The 20928-nt window shown below is 44.5% G+C and overlaps 3 protein-coding genes across 8 annotated transcripts in view; 2 read left to right on the top strand and 1 right to left on the bottom strand.

The window, feature by feature from the left end:
* The window catches only part of RHBDF1 (rhomboid 5 homolog 1), a 49218-nt gene extending 40911 nt beyond the window's left edge, over positions 1–8307 (top strand). For both annotated transcript variants that reach the window (XM_051968494.1, XM_051968499.1), the window contains 11 exons: positions 635–892; positions 1480–1591; positions 2434–2508; positions 2752–2913; positions 4143–4243; positions 4508–4571; positions 4908–5002; positions 5224–5299; positions 5465–5565; positions 5959–6112; positions 7527–8307. In XM_051968494.1, coding sequence (XP_051824454.1) covers positions 635–892; positions 1480–1591; positions 2434–2508; positions 2752–2913; positions 4143–4243; positions 4508–4571; positions 4908–5002; positions 5224–5299; positions 5465–5565; positions 5959–6112; positions 7527–7946 — 1618 coding nt within the window. In that variant the 3' untranslated portion in view covers positions 7947–8307. The remainder of the gene's footprint in view (positions 1–634; positions 893–1479; positions 1592–2433; positions 2509–2751; positions 2914–4142; positions 4244–4507; positions 4572–4907; positions 5003–5223; positions 5300–5464; positions 5566–5958; positions 6113–7526) is intronic.
* Positions 8042–13848, bottom strand: SNRNP25 (small nuclear ribonucleoprotein U11/U12 subunit 25). 4 transcript variants are annotated; one of them, XR_007948823.1, is made up of 8 exons: positions 13575–13848; positions 12840–12930; positions 12357–12462; positions 11194–11268; positions 10317–10409; positions 10037–10094; positions 8626–8881; positions 8056–8140 (listed from the first exon to the last, which is right to left on the bottom strand). XR_007948823.1 is itself a non-coding variant. In XM_051968703.1 (6 exons), the coding sequence occupies exons 1-5, from the start codon at positions 13761–13763 to the stop codon at positions 10352–10354; spliced, it is 519 nt and encodes a 172-aa protein (XP_051824663.1). In that variant the 5' UTR covers positions 13764–13848; the 3' UTR covers positions 8055–8140; positions 10317–10351. The 4 variants fall into 4 exon arrangements, 1 of the variants encoding a protein (XP_051824663.1); XR_007948825.1 differs by lacking the exon at positions 8626–8881 and having other exon boundaries at positions 8042–8140; XR_007948827.1 differs by lacking the exon at positions 8056–8140 and having other exon boundaries at positions 8621–8881.
* A 261-nt stretch (positions 13849–14109) lies between these two features.
* Positions 14110–20639, top strand: POLR3K (RNA polymerase III subunit K). 2 transcript variants are annotated; one of them, XM_051968814.1, is made up of 4 exons: positions 14110–14225; positions 14432–14565; positions 14964–15051; positions 20362–20639. In XM_051968814.1, exons 2-4 carry the CDS (start codon positions 14455–14457, stop codon positions 20487–20489), a joined length of 327 nt encoding a protein of 108 aa, XP_051824774.1. In that variant the 5' UTR covers positions 14110–14225; positions 14432–14454; the 3' UTR covers positions 20490–20639. The 2 variants fall into 2 exon arrangements, with proteins under 2 accessions (XP_051824774.1, XP_051824769.1); XM_051968809.1 differs by having other exon boundaries at positions 14117–14225; positions 14419–14565.
* Positions 20640–20928: the final 289 nt, after the last annotated feature.

Raw genomic sequence — 20928 nt, 5'->3', positions numbered from 1 at the left:
TGTTTACTCATTTCAGTTATGTCTAATTCTTCACACCCCATTTGAGGTTTTCTTGGCAGAGATACTGGAGTGGTTTGCCATTTCCTTCTCCAGTTAATTGTTGCAGAGGAAGAAACTGAGGCAAACAGGGTTACATGATCCCATTTATGGTTTTCTTGGCAAAGATGCTAGAGGAGTTTGCCATTTCCTTCTCCAGCTCATTTTAAGATCAGGAAACTGAGGCAAACAGGGTTACATGATCCCATTTGGGATTTTCTTGGCATAGATACTGAAGTTCTTTGCCATTTCCTTCTCCAACTCATTGTTACAGATGAGGAAACTGAGGCACACAGGGTTAAGTGACTTGCCCAGGGTCATACAGATAGAATCTGAGATAAGTCTTTCTGACTCCAGCTCCACTATGCATTCTATCCATCCACTATACCATTGAGCTGCTTGATAAAAGTCTATTAATAATATTCCCAGATGAGTTTTCTAGGGAACTTATTTAACAGTTATGTGTCATTTGTTTGCACTCGCTTACACCTACTCTCGGAGTGGGGGGAGTAGAAGGTGCCCGAGCCTCTGGGCAGTCGGGGATGGGCCTGGCTAGCAGAATCGCCCCTCCTGAGCCTGGCTGTTGTCTCTGTTCCAGACCTCTGGAGCGGGGCTGGCGGAAGCAGAAGGAGGGGGCAGCCGTAGCTTCTCAGCCCAAGGTGCGGCTGCGGCAGGAGGTGGTGAGTGTGGCAGGGCCGCGGCGGGGTCAGCGCATCGCTGTGCCGGTCAGAAAGCTGTTTGCCAAAGAGAAGAGGCCCTACGGACTGGGCATGGTGGGCCGGCTCACCAATCGCACCTATCGCAAGCGCATAGACAGCTACGTTAAACGGCAGATTGAGGACATGGATGACCACAGGTGGGGAGTGGCCAAAGGAAATGGGGGCATAGACGGTGGGGTTGGAGTGCCCAGGAAGGTAGTGGACACTGAGGGAATGGAAAGAACAAGGGGTTTGGGAGGCTGAGTCCTTTAAGCACATCTGTGGTATAAAACCTGAATTTATGTGAAAAATCGATTTGATACTAAGGCTTCCATTAATAACCAATAATAATTGATCTTAATGTAGTCCCTTAAGATTTAAAAAAATGCTTCATATCTAGTATCTTACTTCAGCCTCATCCTAACCCATTGAGGTGGGTACTTTATAGGTTATTTATACCCTTTTTACTGATGAGGAAATTGAGACTCCACAGGGGGAGAGTGACTTGCAGATGGTCACATGGAAAGTTGGTAACATCAGAGTTGAGATCTGAATTTTTTCCTCCTTCCTGTGCTCCCATTTTTATTATTATTCATAAACAAAACAAGAACACCAGGTTTTGGGGGTGGGTGGGATGGGACAACAGGTCTGCTTGGACTATAAGGCCTGTCTGTATTGTAACCCGGCTGCCATATTCTGGGGCTCTGAGGTCGAGCCCAGAGCTGACCCTGTATTCCTTCTCCAGGCCCTTCTTCACCTACTGGCTGACCTTCGTCCACTCTCTGATCACCATCCTGGCCGTGTGCATCTACGGCATTGCCCCCGTTGGCTTCTCTCAGCATGAGACGGTTGATTCGGTGAGGACCCCAGGGGGCTAGGGCAGGGCCTCTGACCTGGGACTGCTCTCCTGCCTTTGGCCCTGCTCTCCTGCTCCCCCGGCTTCCACCTCCGGTCCCTTGTGCCATCCCAGGGCAAGGCAGGAGTTGGGATAATGCCGCTTGTTTCTGTCCAGTGCCGTGTCTAGTCTTTGTCCACCTTGGATCAGCCATCTCTCCTAGGGCCTCAGTATCCCTGTCAGAGCATTGGGCTCCTGCGCCCCCAACTCCATCATCAACCTTTGTTCCTTTGGCAAAAGCTTGTGGCTCTGCTGGGTCAGGCTGGGAATGGAGGGTGTCCCAGAGAGGGAAGATTGGATGACCCTGACATCCTCTTCCCCACTGGCCAAGGGCATAAAGGTTTAGAATCAAAGGACCAGGCTGCAACTCTCCTTTTCTGCGCCACATTCTGCATTTATCTCTTGGGTCTCCAATCTGTAAAATGATGGCGGCTAAGGCCGGATCTCTGGGATCCCTCTCAGTGTTGTTCGCTTGTGCCCGACTTCTCGTGAAGCTTTTCTGGCAGAGATATGGAGTGGTTTTAGTGGATTGAGGCAAGCAGAAGCTAGTGAGTGCCCAAGGCCACATTTGAATCTTCCCGATTTCAGACCCAGTGCTCTATCCACTGAGCTACCTAGCTGCCTCTGAAGTGCCTGCAAACGCTAGCTCATAGTGCTGGGAATGAGCTCATCACCCCTTATTCTCCCGGCCTCATTGGTCTCTCCGGGGCCTACTCCCTGCTCCATCTCCTGGACATTTCCTGGGGCTTCCCGCCCAATCTCAATTCAGTCCCACTTCCTTCAACCTCCCCACTTTCCCAACAGGTCCTGAGGAACAGAGGAGTTTATGAGAACGTTAAGTATGTGCAGCAGGAGAACTTCTGGATCGGCCCGAGTTCGGTAAGTCTTTGTGGCGCGGTGGTGGGAATCACCCCCGCGGTGGTGGCTGGGGGTCCCCGCCTCTGCTGCACTACCCTCCGGGAGACCTCCGTAACTATGTCTCGGTTTCCTCCGACGTGAAATGCGGGGTCTGGGTGCTCGATAGGCTGAGGTCCCGAGATTCAGCGAGGCCTGGGGGCCAGGCAGGGCTGTGTCTCTCCCCTCTGGGGTTCTCCCCAGCTCACCTCGGACTCCCTCATGCAGGAGGCGCTCATCCACCTCGGGGCCAAGTTCTCACCATGCATGCGGCAGGACCAGCAGGTGCACAATTTCATCCAGGCCACTCGGGAGCGGGAGAAGCACTCGGCCTGCTGCGTGCGGAATGACCGATCGGGCTGCGTGCAGACTTCCGAGGAGGAGTGCTCTGTGAGTGCCTGGCCCGGCCCTGGTCCCCGTGGCCGGGAGCAGCCGGGGCCTCGGGACAGGGAGGGAAGGGCCTTGGGAAGACCCCGCTCGGTTTGGCCTGGTCTCTTGGTGCCCTCTGTGAGGGCGCTTGTGGATGCTGGCTTGTAATGCTTGTAGCTTGGATGACCAGCGACTGACCTTACAGGGATTTCCTGTGTGATTTTGGGAAGGTCCCCTTGTCCCTTTGCATCTCCTCTGCTCAGTGGATGCTCTCGGGGGGCCCTTCTGGCTGGGATGGTGCTTTACAAGGCGCACCACACTAGACTACCAAGAATGCTGGATTTGGACTGCAGGGACCTAGGACCAAGTCCTGCCTAATAAGAGCGTGGCGAGCACTGAAAGCTTGAGCCCCATTTCCTCACCTGCCTTGTGACAGTCTTAGCGTGCTGTTGCCACCCGTCTGTAGTTTTTGAGCGACCATTGTCACCCTGAAGATTGTGGCTTTTTAATGTTTCTGCCTGCCTGTGATCCTGCTCCAGCTGTTCTGTGCCTCAGCGCTGTCCCTGGCCCTGATGGCAGAACAGGGGGCAGGTAGATGCTGAGGCCCCAGGAATGTCCCACCCACACGTGCACTAAAACCCGGCTTTGTCTGTTCATTCTACATGTCTGTAAACTTTTGTTATTTACTGATTGTTAATCCCAGCCCCGATGTGTGTGATGATAATAAGCTGTTTCTGTAGGACTTTTAAGGTTTGCCAAGAGCTCTTTTCACCATAGTCCTATGGGGGAGAGGGGGAGATAATGCAAATATTATTATCCCTATTTTATGGATGAGGAAACTGAACTCTTAAGAGGTTGTTTACTTTTCCACAATCACGCAGCTAGTAAGAGTCTGAGATGAGATTTGACTCTAGTCTCTTGACTCGAAGTCCTTTTCCTTGCTAGTAGTGCAACTTGCTCTAGTAACCACATCATCCTTGATTTTATGATCCCTTTTTACTTTTCCTGTGTATTTATTTATTGGGAACCTGGTGCTGTTTTGTCCTACTCTGTGTAATAGCCTGTATCATTTTTTATGTCTTCTGTTATCTCTTTGAATTCTTTGTATTTGTTGTTTCCTGAGAATCATCCTTTAGCAAACCCATTTCCCCAGAGGTTGGGCCAGCGCTTCTCTCTTTCCAAGTCCTGTTCCCTGCCCTTCACCTCGGTCTTCTCATGAGGCTGAACCTCATCAGCTTTTCTCTCTCCAGTCCACGCTGGCCGTGTGGGTGAAGTGGCCTGTCCACCCGAGTACCCCGTACCTGGCTGGGAACAAGAGGCAGTTTGGCTCTGTCTGCCACCAGGACCCCAGGTAGGTCGCCATGCGGGGTTCCTGGCCCGACAGCCCTGCTATTCCTCAGCCCTTCTCTGAGCAGGGCCTACAGCATGCTAACCTTATTGGTGGGTGGAGGGCGCAGAAGGGATGACCATCTAGGATTAGAGATGCTTACATTCTTGGGCTTGCACGTATTTGGGCTCGCACGTATTTGGGCTCGGTGTGGGGTGGCCAGCACAGATGGGTCCTGGGAAGATGAGGGACCGGTGGGCAGGGGTCTGACTGGCTGTGGCACCACAGGGTATGTGACGAGCCATCCTCCGAGGACCCGCATGAATGGCCGGATGACATCACTAAGTGGCCGGTAAGTACCTATATCTGTGTGAGGGAATACCATAAGCACCTTCCATTCTGGAGTCCCCAATCCTGGAGCAGATCCTTTGCTATTTGGAGGACATCAAGAACAATCAGGGGTGAGCCAGATGTTCTCGTTCTTCCTGATTTGGTAGATGGTGGGCTAACGTGTTGAAGAAAAAGCCAGGCAGGTTCCCAGTGGTTTGCAGGCTTTCTTCTCCATCCCCAAACAGACTGTTGGAGTGGCTTAAACCCTGCCTTATAAAGGCATTGCATAGGGGAATAGCAGCCCCTGGGATTTATGCAATTCTGATCTGCTCTCTCTGCTCTGACCCATCTAACCCAGATCTGCACCAAAAACAGTGCTGGGAACCACACCAACCACCTTCACATGGACTGCGCCATCACCGGGAGGCCTTGCTGCATCGGTACCAAAGGAAGGTGAGAGGGAACTAGCCCCTGCCTCCCCACCTGGCTTCTCAGGACCGACACTGACAGTGCTGGTGACATATGGGATGGGTCTGAATAATCCATAGGCTGGTTAATGGAGCCTGTCCCAGGGAAGGTTACAGGTGTGGGCTGGGGGGATGAGACCAGACTACAGGGGACCACTGTGGTGACCCAAAGCCAGTTACTGCCCTCTGACTTTTCCTCCCTCTAAGGTGCGAGATCACGTCTCGGGAATACTGTGACTTCATGAAAGGCTATTTCCATGAGGAAGCCACACTCTGCTCCCAGGTACGGTGGTGGAGTAGGGGGGGAGCCGATTTCATGCAGGGCAGGCTGTGGAATAGTGGGAGGGAGGGGGAATCATGAAGGCCTTCCCAGCCCGGGCTCTGCCTGCCTGCCGCCAATAAACCGTTTTACTTCCTGGGACGCTGATAGGCCGCCATCTCTCCACAGGTGCACTGCATGGATGATGTGTGTGGCCTTCTGCCCTTCCTTAACCCTGAGGTTCCTGACCAGTTCTATCGTCTCTGGCTCTCCCTTTTCCTACATGCTGGGTAAGTCACCACCCTCTTGGGCTGGGGTCTGGGGGCTTTTCTGGCCTCCAAGGGGTGCTGGGTTGAATGTGATGGCCAGGCTGCTGAACCTACTGCCTTTTCTTGGGTTTCCAGATCCTCACTGCCCAGTTTTGGCAGTTTTTTCCCCTGGAAGTCTGCATCTTAAACAATTAACTTCCTCTCACATACACATTTCTTTGGCAATCCCCAGGAAGTTACCTGAAGCTGGATAAAAGAGCACTTAACCACTACTGTGTGCCAAGTGCCATATTGAACTCTGGGGATACAAACATAAACTCCCCTTCTGGTGAGGGGCAACATTAGTAATGTAGGTGGGGTCTGTGAAGGGGAGAAGGGTATGTAATTCTAAGTGTTCTGCCCCGCTATCTGCAGGATCCTGCACTGCCTGGTATCCGTCTGCTTCCAGATGACGATCCTTAGGGACCTGGAGAAACTAGCAGGTTGGCACCGTATATCCATTATCTACCTTCTGAGCGGTATCACAGGCAACCTGGCCAGTGCCATCTTCCTGCCCTACCGGGCTGAGGTGAGTCTCTCAGATTGTGGGGGGCACCACGTGGTGGTCAATCTGGATGTTATTAGAACTTACCAGGCCTCTCTGGCTCCCCTCAGCCCGGCTCCTTGGGTAACCCTTTGCCTTTGTGGATTTCATTTTCTCTTTAAAGTGAGGGAGTTTTACTTGATAATCAGTAAGGATTCTTTAGGCTCTGGTGGTCTATTATCTTCTAAGCATCCTTCTAGGACTCTGTCCTTTCACTTGGGTCCTTGAATTCAGCTTTTGTCTTATTCTTAAATCTCATTTCCCTAACAAGACTCTAAACCAGACAAGTGCAGATTCTCTCATCAGAGAGATAGGATCTCTTCATCTTCTCCATCTCCCTCAGAATTTAAAAACAGCATGGTCTTCATTTCATATTACCCAATCTTGAAAATATACCTAAACAGAATTTTTGCAAATAAGAAATGAAGCACTTTGCCTTTAGTATATTAGTGGACATCATAGGGGAGAATTTAAGAAAAGTAACTAACAATCACTTCTTTCATGGAACTTTTAAATGTATAGAGGAAATTTTGGCACTAGGAATTAAATTTTCACAAAAATGTACCTTTTTGCTTTTGGCTAGTTGGGGACTACAGGAATGAAATGGTGCATATTATCAGATAGGAACACTTTGTCACTTCCTTAATTGCTTTTCTTGGTTACGAAGGGAAGGATTCAAAGATTAAATGATAAATGGGTGAAAGAGGGAGTAAGTGGCACTTTTATCCAGAAATGAGTGCGATATGAAAACAAAAATCATTTCAATAAAGCATATTTACAGTATTAAGAAAAAAATAATCTAAGAGGGGACTTATAGTCCACTTCACTATGACCTTACTGTCTTTTGGCTGTTTTCTCTAAGATGGGATTTATAACCTTCCAGAAATTGTAAGATATAAAAAGTTGGCTAGAAAAGGTCTGTTCTTGTAAACAAAGATTCCACAAATTACATTACAAAATCTTTTAAAGTGAAGAATTTCAGATTTATTCAAGAGAATTTAGAACCTTTAAACCAGAATTTAGGACCTTTCAATCAGGCATCCTGGAACCATGTGAGATCATTGGTTCCTTGGACAGTTGAGATGAGGGTCATCTATTAGTAAATTAACATTAAGGTTTTACCATGATCCAAGCACTGTAGTAAACACTAAAGATATAAAGACTCCTCCTGCCCTAGTGGGCAGAATCCAATGGGGGTGGGGGGTGTACAAACAAGGTACAGACAGCATAAATATATGGGAAGGCTTTCTGTAGGAGGTAATGGGATGGTTCCAGATGAAGAGTAGACTGAGGTCGTTTGGGCTTAGAAGGTGCCTTGGGTACAGGTGGGCCTTCCACAAGGCTGTTTGCCAGAGTACCTGTCCCAACTGCTCCCCCTTCTCCATTTCTCTTCCTGCAGGTCGGCCCTGCAGGCTCCCAGTTTGGCATCCTTGCCTGCCTCTTTGTGGAGCTGTTCCAGAGCTGGCAGATCCTGGCTCGACCCTGGCGAGCCTTCTTCAAGCTTCTGGCCGTGGTGCTATTCCTCTTCACCTTTGGTCTCCTGCCCTGGATTGACAACTTTGCCCACATCTCAGGCTTCATCAGTGGCTTCTTCCTTTCCTTTGCCTTCTTGCCTTACATCAGCTTTGGCAAGTTTGACTTGTATCGCAAAAGGTGCCAGATCATTGTCTTCCAGATCATCTTTTTGGGGCTCCTCTCTGGTCTGGTGATCCTCTTCTACTTCTACCCAATCCGCTGTGAGTGGTGCGAGTTCCTCACATGTATCCCCTTCACAGACAAGTTTTGTGAGAAATATGAATTGGATGCTCAACTTCACTGATCCAGGGCCAAGGGAGGTGGAACTTGGAAGGGAGGCAGTGGTGCCGGACCGGAGCTGGGAGCTGTGTCTCCTCCTCCCCCAGGCGGGGATGGACCCGGATCTCATCCCACTGGCCAATCTTGCCCACCTCCCAGGCTTCTGCACTTGGCAGTCCGGCCTGGCCCTGCCTCATCTCACCATGACTCACATGTTTCCTGAAAACAGAATGATTGTGCCTTGTTCAGTTTTGTTGAACCCCTTTTATGCCTCAAGGTTTTTATTACACTAGTGTCCATAACTACCTTTTTAACTAGCCCAGCTGACGACCACCACATGTGGCCAATAAATGGAACGGGAGCGTTTTAGCTGCCATTAACTCAGATTATGTGTGTCTTTTTCCTTCTTAGGCTGCCAATTTTGATAGGGTCATGAGGGGAAAGCTTCAGGAGCAACTAGAGAATAGTAAACATGGATATATGGGGGCACTGTGGTAGCACAGAACACAAAGTTGTGGGTGGGTCAGAACAAATTCAAAAGGTTACTTACACTAGGTTTGGGGAAAGGACAAAATGATTATTTTTAAGAATTGAATGAAGTTAGGAACATGGTGGGAAGTGGGCAGGAAGAACCTGAGTCAAATCAAGAAAAAAGTGGCCCAAGCTCTCCAAAGAATGCTCTGGACAGTAGAGAGCAACTTTACCTCATCAACAGAAATAGGCTCTTCTTTTACACAAAATAAAGATCCATCATCAAGTACAGAGGAAGGATAAATGGCAAGCACAGTGAGAACATGAGGATGCTAGGAAGGTTGCGCCCAAGGCCCAAGATCCAAATACCAAGTCTTTTATTCCCTGGGAAATGGCCCCATTTGTCATCCTGCTCCTTCCTAGTCATACTCAGGGCTGCTTGAAAAGATCTCAGCATGGCAGCAAAACTGGATCTGAACTGCTTGATCCCTGTTTGGGGGGGAAAAAGGGACTTTTCAGTCAGGCAACTGTGAATGGATCAAATCTTTGCCACCAAGTAGGATCCATGATTTCCAGAGGAATGTAATGGATAATATGTGACGTAGGAGTCTCCTACTTTTAAGAAGTAGACATGGATTGGGCAGATTGTAGGGAAATTACAGGGAATTTTGGCCAGTGTGGGCAGGGTGGTGCCACTTTTAGAGATATACGGGATCAGATTAAGAAGAGGGCAGGCAACTACCTTTTAAAAGTTTGAAAATAATAGTCACTATATGGGGAATGAGGCAGCTGAAGAGTCATTTGACAAATAATCACTGGTATCTTAACTCCAAGACCCAAAGAAACTTGTGTGGAAAGTAAAAATGTGATAGCCTGTTATAAGTTATTAGATAAACTGGGTTTTATCTGGAGGATTTCAGCCTTTATCAATGAGAAAGCAGCTCTTTAGGAAGTTTATGAATTTCTTAAGTAATATTATATTTGTATTTAGCTGTCATGTCACTGACCAGGTGCCACCTCTGGCAGTGGGGGATGCTTCCTCTTCTCCTCCCCTTTGTAACAAACAGCATGTATGTAGAAATTGGCTAGTCAAGGTCAGAAGCAAAATGTAGGACCAGGAAACAAACATCTTATGAACAGCAGCAATCTGACCTCGTGATTATGCCTATATTTCTATAATGTCTTAAGATTTACAAAGCACTTTCCTCACAATGTCTGTGGTTTATCATACAAAGATTATTTGTATTATTGTATTATTATTATACAATACAATAATAATTGTATTATTACTTTGACAGATGAAGAATCTAGATATTGAGAGAACTAAAGTCTCTATATGACATCTACTTCGAGTTAACATTTTAATATTTAAGTTAACACTTGAAGCCAGGTGTTATGCCACAGTAGAAAGAACAAGTGACTAAGAGATGTGGGTTCAAGCCGCAGTTCTTTTATTTACTGTCTGATTTTGGGCCAAGTCTCTTAGCCTTTCTTTTGCCTGGTTTCCTTATCTATAGAAGTTGGACTAAATAACCCATAAGCTTCCAAGTAGCTAAAAGAAAGAGGAGAGGGGGAAAAAAAAGGCCTACGAATCTCATTTTAAGTTGAATACCCTCACCACCCTCAATGTACATCCCAAATCACCTGAATGAGAAGATGATCTATTCCTGGTAGCCTCCTGCATCCTTATTTCTTCAGAAGGCTGGAAATAGCACAAAAAGATCACTATCGTACAGACCAAGGGCATTTTCTCAGTCCTAATTCACTGTGCCAAACAAGGGGACATTAGCCTAAGAAGGGAACAGAGACTAGATACAGTGCAACATGGTAGGGCTAGGAAAGAAAGCATAATACTGGAGCGAGCCTAAAAGACTGATATGCTGTTAAGTTCAATCGTATCCTGCTCTTTTTTCTAAAGACTTGCCTGCTCCTGTTTACAGGTCCTTCTTAAGCATTACTTCATTTGTTTCTCAGCTTCTTGATAAAGGAGACCTCGTCTCGGTTTCGAATGCCATACCTAAAAACAATACAAAACAAAAAACAAAACACTGGTTACTAGTCTAGAATTTGAAGTCTCAGTGATTTCCTGCATTCTCTAAGGCCTTGTTCTATCACAAAGAACAAAGATAGAAGGGAGGATTGAGGCTGAGGGTCCAGATGAGCAGTAAAAACTTCTTTCTTACTGCTAAATGGGACGACAAAACTTATGCCTTCTTTTCTCAAAATATTTCTGAGCTCTTCTTACATTTAATTCACTAACATAAGGGAGTCACATGAGGGAAAAATACAATACAAAGTTCCAAAGTCCATCTCTTTAATCACAGATGATGCTATTCCCTTCCTTCAGCTTAGTTCTTTTTGATCCAGTTATTTCCATGGCTAAAAGCCAATGTCTGGACTAACAAGAATCACATTTCTAATGTGTTTTTTCCTTTTAATATTCAACCATTTAAGGACTTTCAAACTTGTTCCATTTTCAAATCTTTGTCCCTTCCTCCTTTCTTCCTATTTGCTACCAAGACTATGGTCAGGCCAAGCTTTCAGGAAAGTTGCTGATAGCCAAACCTCCCAGAAAAGAAGATATTTATCAATTAAGTATTTATAAAGCACATGCAGAACCTTCTGTACATATTTCCTACTACCTATGTACAGAACCTTATCCTGGGAGTGTTGAGAGAACATATACTCAGTCCTTTTGACATTAAATGAGCACTTTGAACATTTGGGATCATAGGTGATATTGGTATGGAGGGAGAGGGACCCCAGAATTTCCTGCAGCATAAATAAAATGGATCACTTACTCTCGAAGTTTCTTTGCATCTTCAGTTAGCTTCTCTCCAGCAAAAGTGAGATGATATGTTCTCCATATATATGACCTGAAGACCCCCAAGAATTTAAAAGGAAATAAAAGTCAAACAACAGAATTCAACAGAAAGATAAAAAATGCCTGTTATCAAAGACAAATTCCAAAAGGTCTCCTAAGATGACAATAGGGTAGACTTAGAGCCTACTGTGAGTCATGGCCCCATATGGAATCTCATAATTGAATGTGGGGATTGCAAAATTATGATCATCAATTTTATATGTTAAAAATTGTTTTATCAGTAAATGTTTGGTTTGTATACATATTTTATATCCTTATAAACCTAGAGTTACATAAAAATTTCTTGGGTGAAAATAGGTTGTGAGTAGAAAAAGTTTAAGAAGCTCTCACTAATAGCTTTCCTCAGGAGAGTAAGTCTATTTAAGTATCCTTATTTACCTAAGAAGAAAGAAACCCTGGAATAAAATAAAACTAAGCATTAACTTTTCCTTAGTATCTTATAGCTGGTGAAGTTAGTTTCAAAAGGATCCTTTAGCAGCCACCTATCGTCACTGATATACTTTGAGAACTACATTCTTGAGTACTTCTATAGATCAAGAATCTCAGGTGAAGGAGTATTAGAGGTGGTCCAGCTCAGACTCCCAACTGGGGAAATCTCTTCTACAGATTATAGAATGTTAGGCAGAACCTTTGCATTCGATCTTCATTTACGTGGAGAAACAGGCCCAGTGATGGAATTTTCTCAAAATCATACAGTGAGTCAGTGGCACAGTCGGGATTACAAAGTAGTGCCCAACATCCTAATTTGCTATTCAAAAATTATCTCAAAGCCTAGTGTTGCCAGAGAGGTCAGCCAACCTCCTACGCAACACAGGGATCATATCTATTTTTCAGGCTGCGGGTGAAAGTGAGAGGCAGAATAGGTGATAAAGTAGTAGGTGGATTACTGAGCTTCTGCCTGGAAATCCACAATGATAGAGAGCATATCAATATGTAATGTAGTCTCTATATTTAGGATCCCTAATTATTTGATTATTTGTCCTGAGGTTTATTTAATATCTACCTCTTTGTCAAAACTTTCACTTCTCAAGCTAAAGGACAGAGAAAAGATGATAATTCCTCTTTATTTTGACAACTTACCAGCTGATATGCTGAATGCCTCCTTCTCGTTCCTGTTTGAGCTGTACATATCTCTGAATAGCTTTCTTCAGATCCAAGGTTGTGGCATTTTGCACCACGACAACAGCTGAAATGTGGATACAAACAAAATATGTAAAAATGCCCAATAAGCAAACTGTCCTTTGCTTATTGCTTAAAATTAATTTTAATCCAAATGCCCACAATGGGGTGGGGTTCTCCAGGAAGATTAAGAATTGTGCCTCTGAAACTGCTGAGGACAAAGTGGACAGGAACCTTGGGACTTGAACTGTACTTAAAACACTTCCATGGACAAGTTCCTTCCTCTCTCCAGTGTTAAAGTCCTTTCTGGCTCTGTTTCACCTTCCCCCAATTATTAATGAATTTCTCAGCACTTAGCAAATCTCACAAATGATTACAATACACAAATATAAATGTTAGATACCTCCAGGATAGTTAAATAAAGGAGAACAAAAAAGTTCTTACGCATCACTTCTCCATCCACTTTGCATACTCTGACAGTCATTGCTTGGCCATATTCCAGAGCTATCTGAGAATTTATCTCCTCCAAGGTGACCTAGAACACAATAATAATTATTTAGAGAAAAAGGACCATAGGATTTGAATCAAGAGAGGATTTTGCAGATCATCTGGGAAATGAAATCCAATCTCTTACAAAGGACACTTTGCCTATAGAATAGGCAGGCAAAGTATCATCTTCATTTCTGAAGAGGAAACTGAGGCTCAGAATATAAATAAACAAATATGAAGGGAATTACATTTTACACAGTTGGTTTTAAGGGTCAATATGGTAACACAGGTTTTCGACACTTTCACTGTGCTAGGCTGACAAAACAGGACTGAGCTGAGTAGAAGCCACAGACAGCTCGTGGCCTTGTCGGACCCACCTAGTATACATGCCCTACCTCTCATTTTCTCGATTATACAGACCTCACAAGCTAGACATCCCAGAATCGAATTTTCCAGCTGGCTGCACGCATTTTGGCCTTCTTGGGCTTCTTCAACATACTGCGCCTCCCCCACCCCGCCCCCAAATTCCTGTAGATGTAAGCCCCCGGAGAGCAGAGCAGCGCTTAGCACCAGGCTCGGCATGTTTCCTGACTTTCAAATATTTCTCAGGTTTCTATATGGGGCCAAGGGAAGAGAGAAGCCTTCGGGGATCTGGTCTCGGTCCTAACGACCACCTCCCCCTTCCCATACCTGGATAGGCAGGTCACAGAGTAGCGGATCCTGAACGATCATGGCTAGCCCCTCCTGAAACACATCCACCACTTCGGCGTGAGGCAGCGCCTCCTCTTCGTCGTCCTCTTCTTCCCCGCCGCCCCCGCTGCTCGCAGCCTCCACTTCTTCCTTAGCGACCGACTGCTTCTCCTCAACCCAGTCCTCCATCTCCAAGTCTTCAACAGAAAAGTTCCGACGAACGCCACCAAAGAAGCAGCAGGGAAACTGTGGAGAAGGGCGGGCCTGCCGAAGAGACTGCTGGGTAACGGCTATTGGTGTAAAGAAAGGGGCGGGGCTTCCGAAGGGCGGCTGGGGAATGGCTATGAGAAGAGGAGGGTGGGGCTGAGAAGGAGCCAACGCGGAACTACTGTTTATCCGAAGGTGAGAACAGCCGCAGGGACGATGGGGAATGGCTATTGGTGAAAAGGGAGGGGCGGGGTTCTTGAGGGAGCCTGGAGAATGGCCGTGGGTGAGAAGAGAGGCGGGGCTAGGATGGAGAACTGCTATTTGGTGGAAAGGAAAGGATAGGAGGCTTTGAGGGCTGCCGGGGAATGGCCAAGGAAAAAGAAAAGCGAGGCGGGGCCGATGAGGGACGGGGTCACTTGCAAGGCTGATGGGGAGCTGCAGTAGGTGAGATCCTCAGAAAGACGGGGCTGCCCAGAGTGAAGGAGAGTGGGTGGGGCTGGTCAGGGAAAGGGAGGCCTACATCGCCGTTGGGATAAGATCATTGGCGGGATCATTCTGCTTTTGCGGGGCGGTCGGGGAATGGCTATTGGTGGGGACCGAAGGGCGGGGCCGTCGCTGATTAGTGAGGTCGGAGTAGTTGCCTGACGTAGGAAGTTGGTGGACGGCGGAGAAGATGCTGCTCTTCTGCCCCGGCTGCGGGAACGGGCTGATTGTGGAGGAGGGTCAGCGCTGCCACCGCTTCGCTTGCAACACGTGCCCTTACGTGCACAACATCACCAGAAAGGTGCGAGCAGGCCGGCTGGGGCTGGGGGCGAGGGGAAGTGTCTGTGCTTGTCCGTAATGAAAGGACTAGTGGGGGCGAATGGTGCTTTGGGGAGTGTGAACACGCCTAGTAGAAAATCCTACACCCCGTATTCATTTCAGTCCTCTTTCTGTTGTATACTATTTGCTTCTTGATTTTGATTGGCTTTGGTCTTCCTAATTCTCTTATTTACATCTAAGCTTTTTTTCTCCCATTCTGTGATCTTCACTGATAAATTTCCATCTCTTTGCTCATTGTGACTTTTGTCCCAAAGTTGTCTGAACCCTATGTAGAGTTGAATGATCTGGTTGGGGTTTGAATGGGACAGATGGGCACCATTCTATCTTCTGGGGTTTTGATGTGGTGATGTGGTTTGCTAGGTAACGAATCGGAAGTATCCAAAGCTGAAAGAAGTGGATGATGTGCTGGGGGGAGCTGCTGCCTGGGAGAATGTTGACTCCACTGCAGGTAAGAGGCAGAACCCTCTCTCCCGCTTCCAGAGCCCTGCTAAGAGTACGAACAACAGTTATACCAGTGACGTGGCTGCTAACCACTGCTCTTCACATCAAATACCTGAAATTGTTCCTCATGTAATAAGGGCAAGAGAGCTTAAGTAGTCTTGGGACAGCTAGGTGGCACAGAGGACCTGAATTCAAATGTGGTCTCAGACACTTTAACACTTCCTAGTTGTGTGACCCTGGGCAAGTCACTTAACCCCAACTGCCTCAGGAAGAGCTATTTGTATAATGTAAGAGCTGTTTCTATAATGCTTTAAAGTTTGCAAAATATTTTACTTATAACAATTCTGTTTTTTTATACTGTACTACTACTTCTCAGAGAAAAAGTACTTTTCATCAACTTTTTTCTTTTTGGGGGGTATGGGTATGAAATTCTTATTTATTTAGTATTTTTCCCCAGTTAATTCAAAATAAATTTTTTTACATATTTTTAAAATTTTTGAGTTCTAAGTTCTTTCCTTTATCTCTACCCACAATTAAGAAACCAGATGTGAAGTTATATAAAATATTTTCATAAAAATAAAATTGTGAAAGAAAACATCTTCCACCCTAATGAAAATAATCAAGAAAAATTAAGTTAAAAAAAGAGAGAGATGGAAATAGAGAAAGTGTTTTGATCTGTATTCAGACACAGTTCCTTCTCTGGATAGGATTTTTCACCATAATTCCTTAAGAATATTTGTGAATGATTGTATTGTTGAAAATAGCAAAGTCATTTACAAGCTGGTCATCCCAGGACATTGCTATTACTTTGTATACAATATGTTTTACTTTACTTGAGTTCATGAAGGATTTTCCAGGTTTTGTTGTTTTTTCTGAGAGCATCCTGCTCATCATTCCCTATAGAACAATAATATTCCATCACAAACACATACTATAATTTATTGAACCATTCCTCAATAGATGGGCATCCTCTCAATTTCTAAATTTTTTTTTTTTTTGTCCCGAGAAGGGAGCTGCTAGGAATATTTTTTATATGTATGGTATTCTTGCTTAGTAGTGGTATTGTTAGGTCAAAGGATATGCATGAATTTATAGGTCTTTGGGCACAGATTATATCTTTTGATCATTTATCAATTAGGGCATAGCTTTTATTTTTTATAAATTTAACTTTATTCTCTTTATGTCTGAGAAATGAGACCTTACAAGAGAAACTTGCTTTGAAATTCTTTTTACAATTACTATTGCTAATTGTATTCCTTCTCCCCTTCCTTTATTCTCTCTCTCTCTCCTCTTTCCCCTTTCCCTCCTCAAAAGTGTGTTGGTACTGACCACTTCCTCTTCCAATATATCTTCTCTTTTATTACCCTCCCCTTCTTCCCATATCCTCTTACTCTCCTGTTTTCCTGCAGGGTAAGATAGATTGCTATACCCATCTTGAGTATGTATATTATTTCCTCTTTGAGCCAATTCTGATGAAAGTAAGGTTTACTTACTTATCCTCTCCTCCCCCTCTTCCCCTCTATTGTAAAAGCTTTTTCTTGCCTCTTTTTTTTTTTAATGGCCGATAATTTGCACTATTCCATTTCTCCCTTTCCCTTTCTCCCAGTATGTTCCTTTCTCACCCCTTAATTTCGTTTTTTATAAAAGATATTATCCTCACACCTCTGCCTTCTGTCTATACATACTCCTTCTAACTGCCATAATAGTGAAAATGTTCCAATGAGTTACAAGTATTATCCTCCCATATAGGAAAGTAAACATAACCCTTATGAAGTTCTTTATGATATCACTTTCCTGATTACCTCCTTATGCTTCTCCAGAGTCTGTGGCGATTTTCTTCTTTTAAAATAACATAAAGGTTCTCTCTGGGAGAATATTTCTCAGGGAGGTTTTCTGGAGGCAGTCTTAGTTTCAGTTAAGAGTAATAATCACCCAAAATGCAGCCAGCTGGTAAAAATGCAAACGTTTATTTTCTCCTTCCAAAATAGCCCGGTTAGTTGAGGCCTATCTCTCTGCTTGGTTCCAAGAGCTCTTGCAGCTTTGTCCTTTGCTTCTGCCTCTGCTTTCTTCAGCTTCCAGCCAGCCAAGTGGAAAATGCAATTAATCTCTCTTGCCTCGGAGAGAGGGCTTGTGGGTTTCCTCCTAGAGTGCTCCTCTCCGACCCCAGTCAGTGTTCTGAAGTAATTCACTAACCCGAAGCTAAGAGCTTCTTTATATATGATTTCCCAAAGGTTGACTCCTCCTTCTGGAGGCACACCTAAGGGAGGTGTGAATTCACAAAGTTTACTTTGTGAATCTCCCATACTTGTGAACTCCAATGAGTACTGGTGTGAACACAAGCATTGTATCAATTAGTTCTACTTAGTACCTTGTTTCAGGATTTGGCCCAAAACATCTTGTAAGGTCAGATCAATGATACTGAACCATACTAAATTAGATAATTATTGTCTCTATCAACTCTAATGACTTAACAGTTTGTAAAGATTCCAACAAGAGTCCTGTATTTGAAAATCAAAATTTCCATTCAGCTCTGGTCTTTTCATTACTAATGCTTGAAAATTCCCTAATCTATTGAATTTCACCACCTTTTCCTCTGAAGGATTATGCTCAGTTTTGCTGGGTAGGTGATTCTTGGTTGTAATCCTATCTCCATTGCTCTCTGGAATATCATATTCCAAGCCCTCCAGTCCTTTAATGTAGAAACTGCTAAATTTTGTGTTATCCTGATTATAGCTTCACTATACTTGAATTGTTCCTTTCTGGATGCTTGTAATATTTTTTCTTCTTGACTTAGGAGTTCTAGAATTTGGTTGCAATATTCTTGGGAATTTTCACTTTGTGATCTCTTTCGGGAGGTGAACAGTGGATTCTTTCAATTTCTGTTTTACCCTCTGGTTCTAGAGTATCAGGACAGGTTTCCTTGATAATTTCTTGAAAGATGATGTCCAGCTCCTTTTTTAATCATTACTTACAGGTAGATCAATAATTTTTAAAATTTTTCTCCAGGATCTATTTTCCAAGTCATTGTTTTTCCAATGAGACATTTCACATTTTCCCCTATTTTTCTTTCTTTTTTGATTTTCTTTTTTGTATCTTAATTTTTCATGAAGTTATTAGCTTCTTTTTGCCCAATTCTATTTTTTAAGGAATTATTTTCCTCAGTGAGCTTTTGTACCTCCTTTCCCATCTAGCCAATTTGCTTTTTAAGGCATTCTTCTCCTCATTAGCTTTTTGTATTTCCTTTTGTACCTCTCTCAATTCCTTTTCTAATTTTTCCTCTCTCTCTTACTTGATTTTCAAAATCTCCTTTGAGCTCTTCCATGGCCTGAACCCCATTCTTATTTTTCTTGGAGACTTCGGATGTAGGAACTTTGACTTTGTTATCTTCTGAGTGTGTGTTTTAATCTTCCTTGTCACCATAATAACTTTCAGTAGTCAGAAACTTTTTCTGTTTGCTCATTTTCCTAGCCTATTACTTGGTTTTTAACATTTTGTTAAAGCAGGGCTCTGTTTCCAAGGTGTACGATGCATTTCCCAAGCTTTAGGGTTTTGTGCAGCTGTTTTCAGAAAACCTGCTAGGGACTTGCTCACAAGCATTCTTTTCTGCTCTGGAACTGTTAGGTGTGTTCCAGATCCATAGCTGTAAGATCTAGTGGGCTAAATCAACAGTCCTGCTTTGCTGAGGCCTGAGCGACCTGGGTTGGGTCCAGGGCTGCTGGACTACACTCTGGACTGCCATCCTGGTGCTACAAACCCTCTCCTGTGACCTTCCAGGTCCTCCTCGGTGTCTCTAGGCTGAGAGGTCTAGAAGCTAATAATACTGCTGATTCAGAGATTCTGTTTGACTGATGGGGCCTGATGCTGGGGCCAGATAGGACCTGGGGCCAGGGCAGAGCTGGGTGCTCTGGAATTGTGCACTAGCTACCACTCTGGTTCCATAGACTTTTTCTGCTGACCTCTGGTGTCTCTGGGCTGAGAGGCCTGGAAGCCACCAGTACTGCTGATTCAGAGGTTGGGCCAGGCCAAACTGGGGCCTGCACTGGGCTGACTGCTGGACTTCTACCCTGGCATCACAGACTTTTTTGTGCTGAGCTTCTAAGTTGCCTTCGGCTGGAACATGTTTTACTCCATCTTTTTGGGTGTTGTGATGTTCTACAATTTGTTTAAGAGTCATTATTTAAAGGAATTTAGAGCGGTTTGGGGGAGAGGTTGGGCGATTTTCTGCCTTTACCATGCCATCTTGGCTCCTTCTCCCCTCATGTACTTTTTAAATTAAGATCAGGGATAAATACAACAAATGACAAATATTCTTCACTTATGTATTAACTATCACTTTAGAGAAAAAGATCAGGCCAAAGAGAGGATATAGAAGAGAAAGAAGAGCAATAATAACTCCAGTGTGTGTCAGACCTGGGAGGCACAAAGCAAAACCCCATTTTATATTTCTCTTTTAAGAAAATACATCTTTAGATTAGTACTGCTAAAATTTGTTATAGAAAGTTTTAATGCCTGTAAAGTTTGAAAGCACAAACATTCTTGGAGAGTCCTCTTTTTCTAAAGGGGTATTGAAAAAATTCTCAAAACAAATGAATTTTGATTCATGTCATTTAAAAAATACCTGCCACACAGAATTTTTTGGAGATATATGATATGTTATGAAAGCCATTATTAAAACTAAGCTGCACTGAGACTTTTGGGACACCCTATATATAGCTTCTTTTCAATTGTTACTTTAAGCCATCAGCCCTGTAGGATAACTTCTCCACTGCAATATGAGTAGGGACTTGGAGCAATACTTCAAAATTGAGGTAGTTGCAGTCCTTACTCCTCAGTTGTGTCGAAGTGCTATGGACTTTCATTTGCTTTGCATATTGTCCCTTTTCCTGGTGGCTTCTGGGTGAATGGTGGAGGCAAAAGCCAGTTTTATTTCCTTAATTTTCCTTAGTGCTTTTATTTATATAAGACTGAAGCAGGGGAATAGTCCTTAGGTAGGATTAGGGCCTCCAGCAAACTCTACAGTCTCAGAGGCAGCCCATCTTTACCTCATGGCACATGGTCCTTTTCACTTAGTTTCCTGGTTGGGCACAAAATGGAGTGGAAACAGCAAAGGCAGAGTCAAGAGCTGAGTCAGCCACCTGTAGACTCTGCTCATCACCTCACTTCTCTCAGTGTGTGCTGGTGCCTGGTGTTCATCTCCAGTACAGAAAGAATACTTCAAAGGCATTTGCTTAGCAATAGTTCTGTAGTGTTTTTGTATAAGAAAGAATAATGGAATTAAATAATTAAGTTTGTGGTATGTTTGTTTTTTCCTCTGCAGAGCCCTGCCCCAAGTGTGAGCATCCTCGAGCCTATTTCATGCAGCTTCAGACTCGTTCCGCTGATGAGCCTATGACTACTTTCTACAAGTGCTGCAATGCCCAGTGTGGACATCGCTGGCGGGACTAGTCCTGGAGCCTGTTCCTGTTGGCCGGCTATCTGGATTGATGTGCACCATGCTCAATGTTCTCTGGTTGCTGTGTGACTCAGGGGGAGCTCCCAGTTGGGAATGTACATTATGTAACATATGGGGTGTGGAAATAAATGGTGGAAATCTTTTGTGTGGTAGCAAGTTCATTTTCTCTTGGGATCTGTGGTCAAAGACAAAGGAAACAATTAATGGCCTAATGTCGTGGACAGAATTGGCCTTGCTAATATGGAATCCAGAGATATCTTCATTTAGTGGAAGTGTTCATTGATTCCTTGGAAACAATACATTAGCTAAAAAATGTAGGAGACACTAAGTTCTATAGGAACAGTTGCAATTTGTAAATAATCGTTCTGGGCAGCCAAAATTCAGACTGTGAATGCTTAAAAGGTTTTTAACACTTGAAACTGAATAACCTTG

This window comes from Antechinus flavipes, chromosome 1 (genome assembly GCF_016432865.1).
Source record: "Antechinus flavipes isolate AdamAnt ecotype Samford, QLD, Australia chromosome 1, AdamAnt_v2, whole genome shotgun sequence".
Taxonomy (NCBI): domain Eukaryota; kingdom Metazoa; phylum Chordata; class Mammalia; order Dasyuromorphia; family Dasyuridae; genus Antechinus; species Antechinus flavipes.
Note: the sequence above shows the minus strand (reverse complement) of the source record. Positions and strands in the feature narration are given on the sequence as shown.

Bases quoted from the DNA above. Each gene is read 5' to 3' on its own strand.
- POLR3K (XM_051968814.1), top strand. From the start codon at position 14,455: ATGCTGCTCTTCTGCCCCGGCTGCGGGAACGGGCTGATTGTGGAGGAG. The intron at 14,566-14,963 runs GTGCGAGCAGGC...GTGGTTTGCTAG, and splicing joins TGCACAACATCACCAGAAAG to GTAACGAATCGGAAGTATCC. The intron at 15,052-20,361 runs GTAAGAGGCAGA...TTTCCTCTGCAG, and splicing joins GAATGTTGACTCCACTGCAG to AGCCCTGCCCCAAGTGTGAG.
- SNRNP25 (XM_051968703.1), bottom strand. From the start codon at position 13,763: ATGGAGGACTGGGTTGAGGAGAAGCAGTCGGTCGCTAAGGAAGAAGTG. The intron at 11,269-12,356 runs GTAAGTTGTCAA...GGGGGTCTTCAG, and splicing joins GGCATTCAGCATATCAGCTG to GTCATATATATGGAGAACAT. The intron at 10,410-11,193 runs GTAAGTGATCCA...TATTGTTTTTAG, and splicing joins GATGCAAAGAAACTTCGAGA to GTATGGCATTCGAAACCGAG.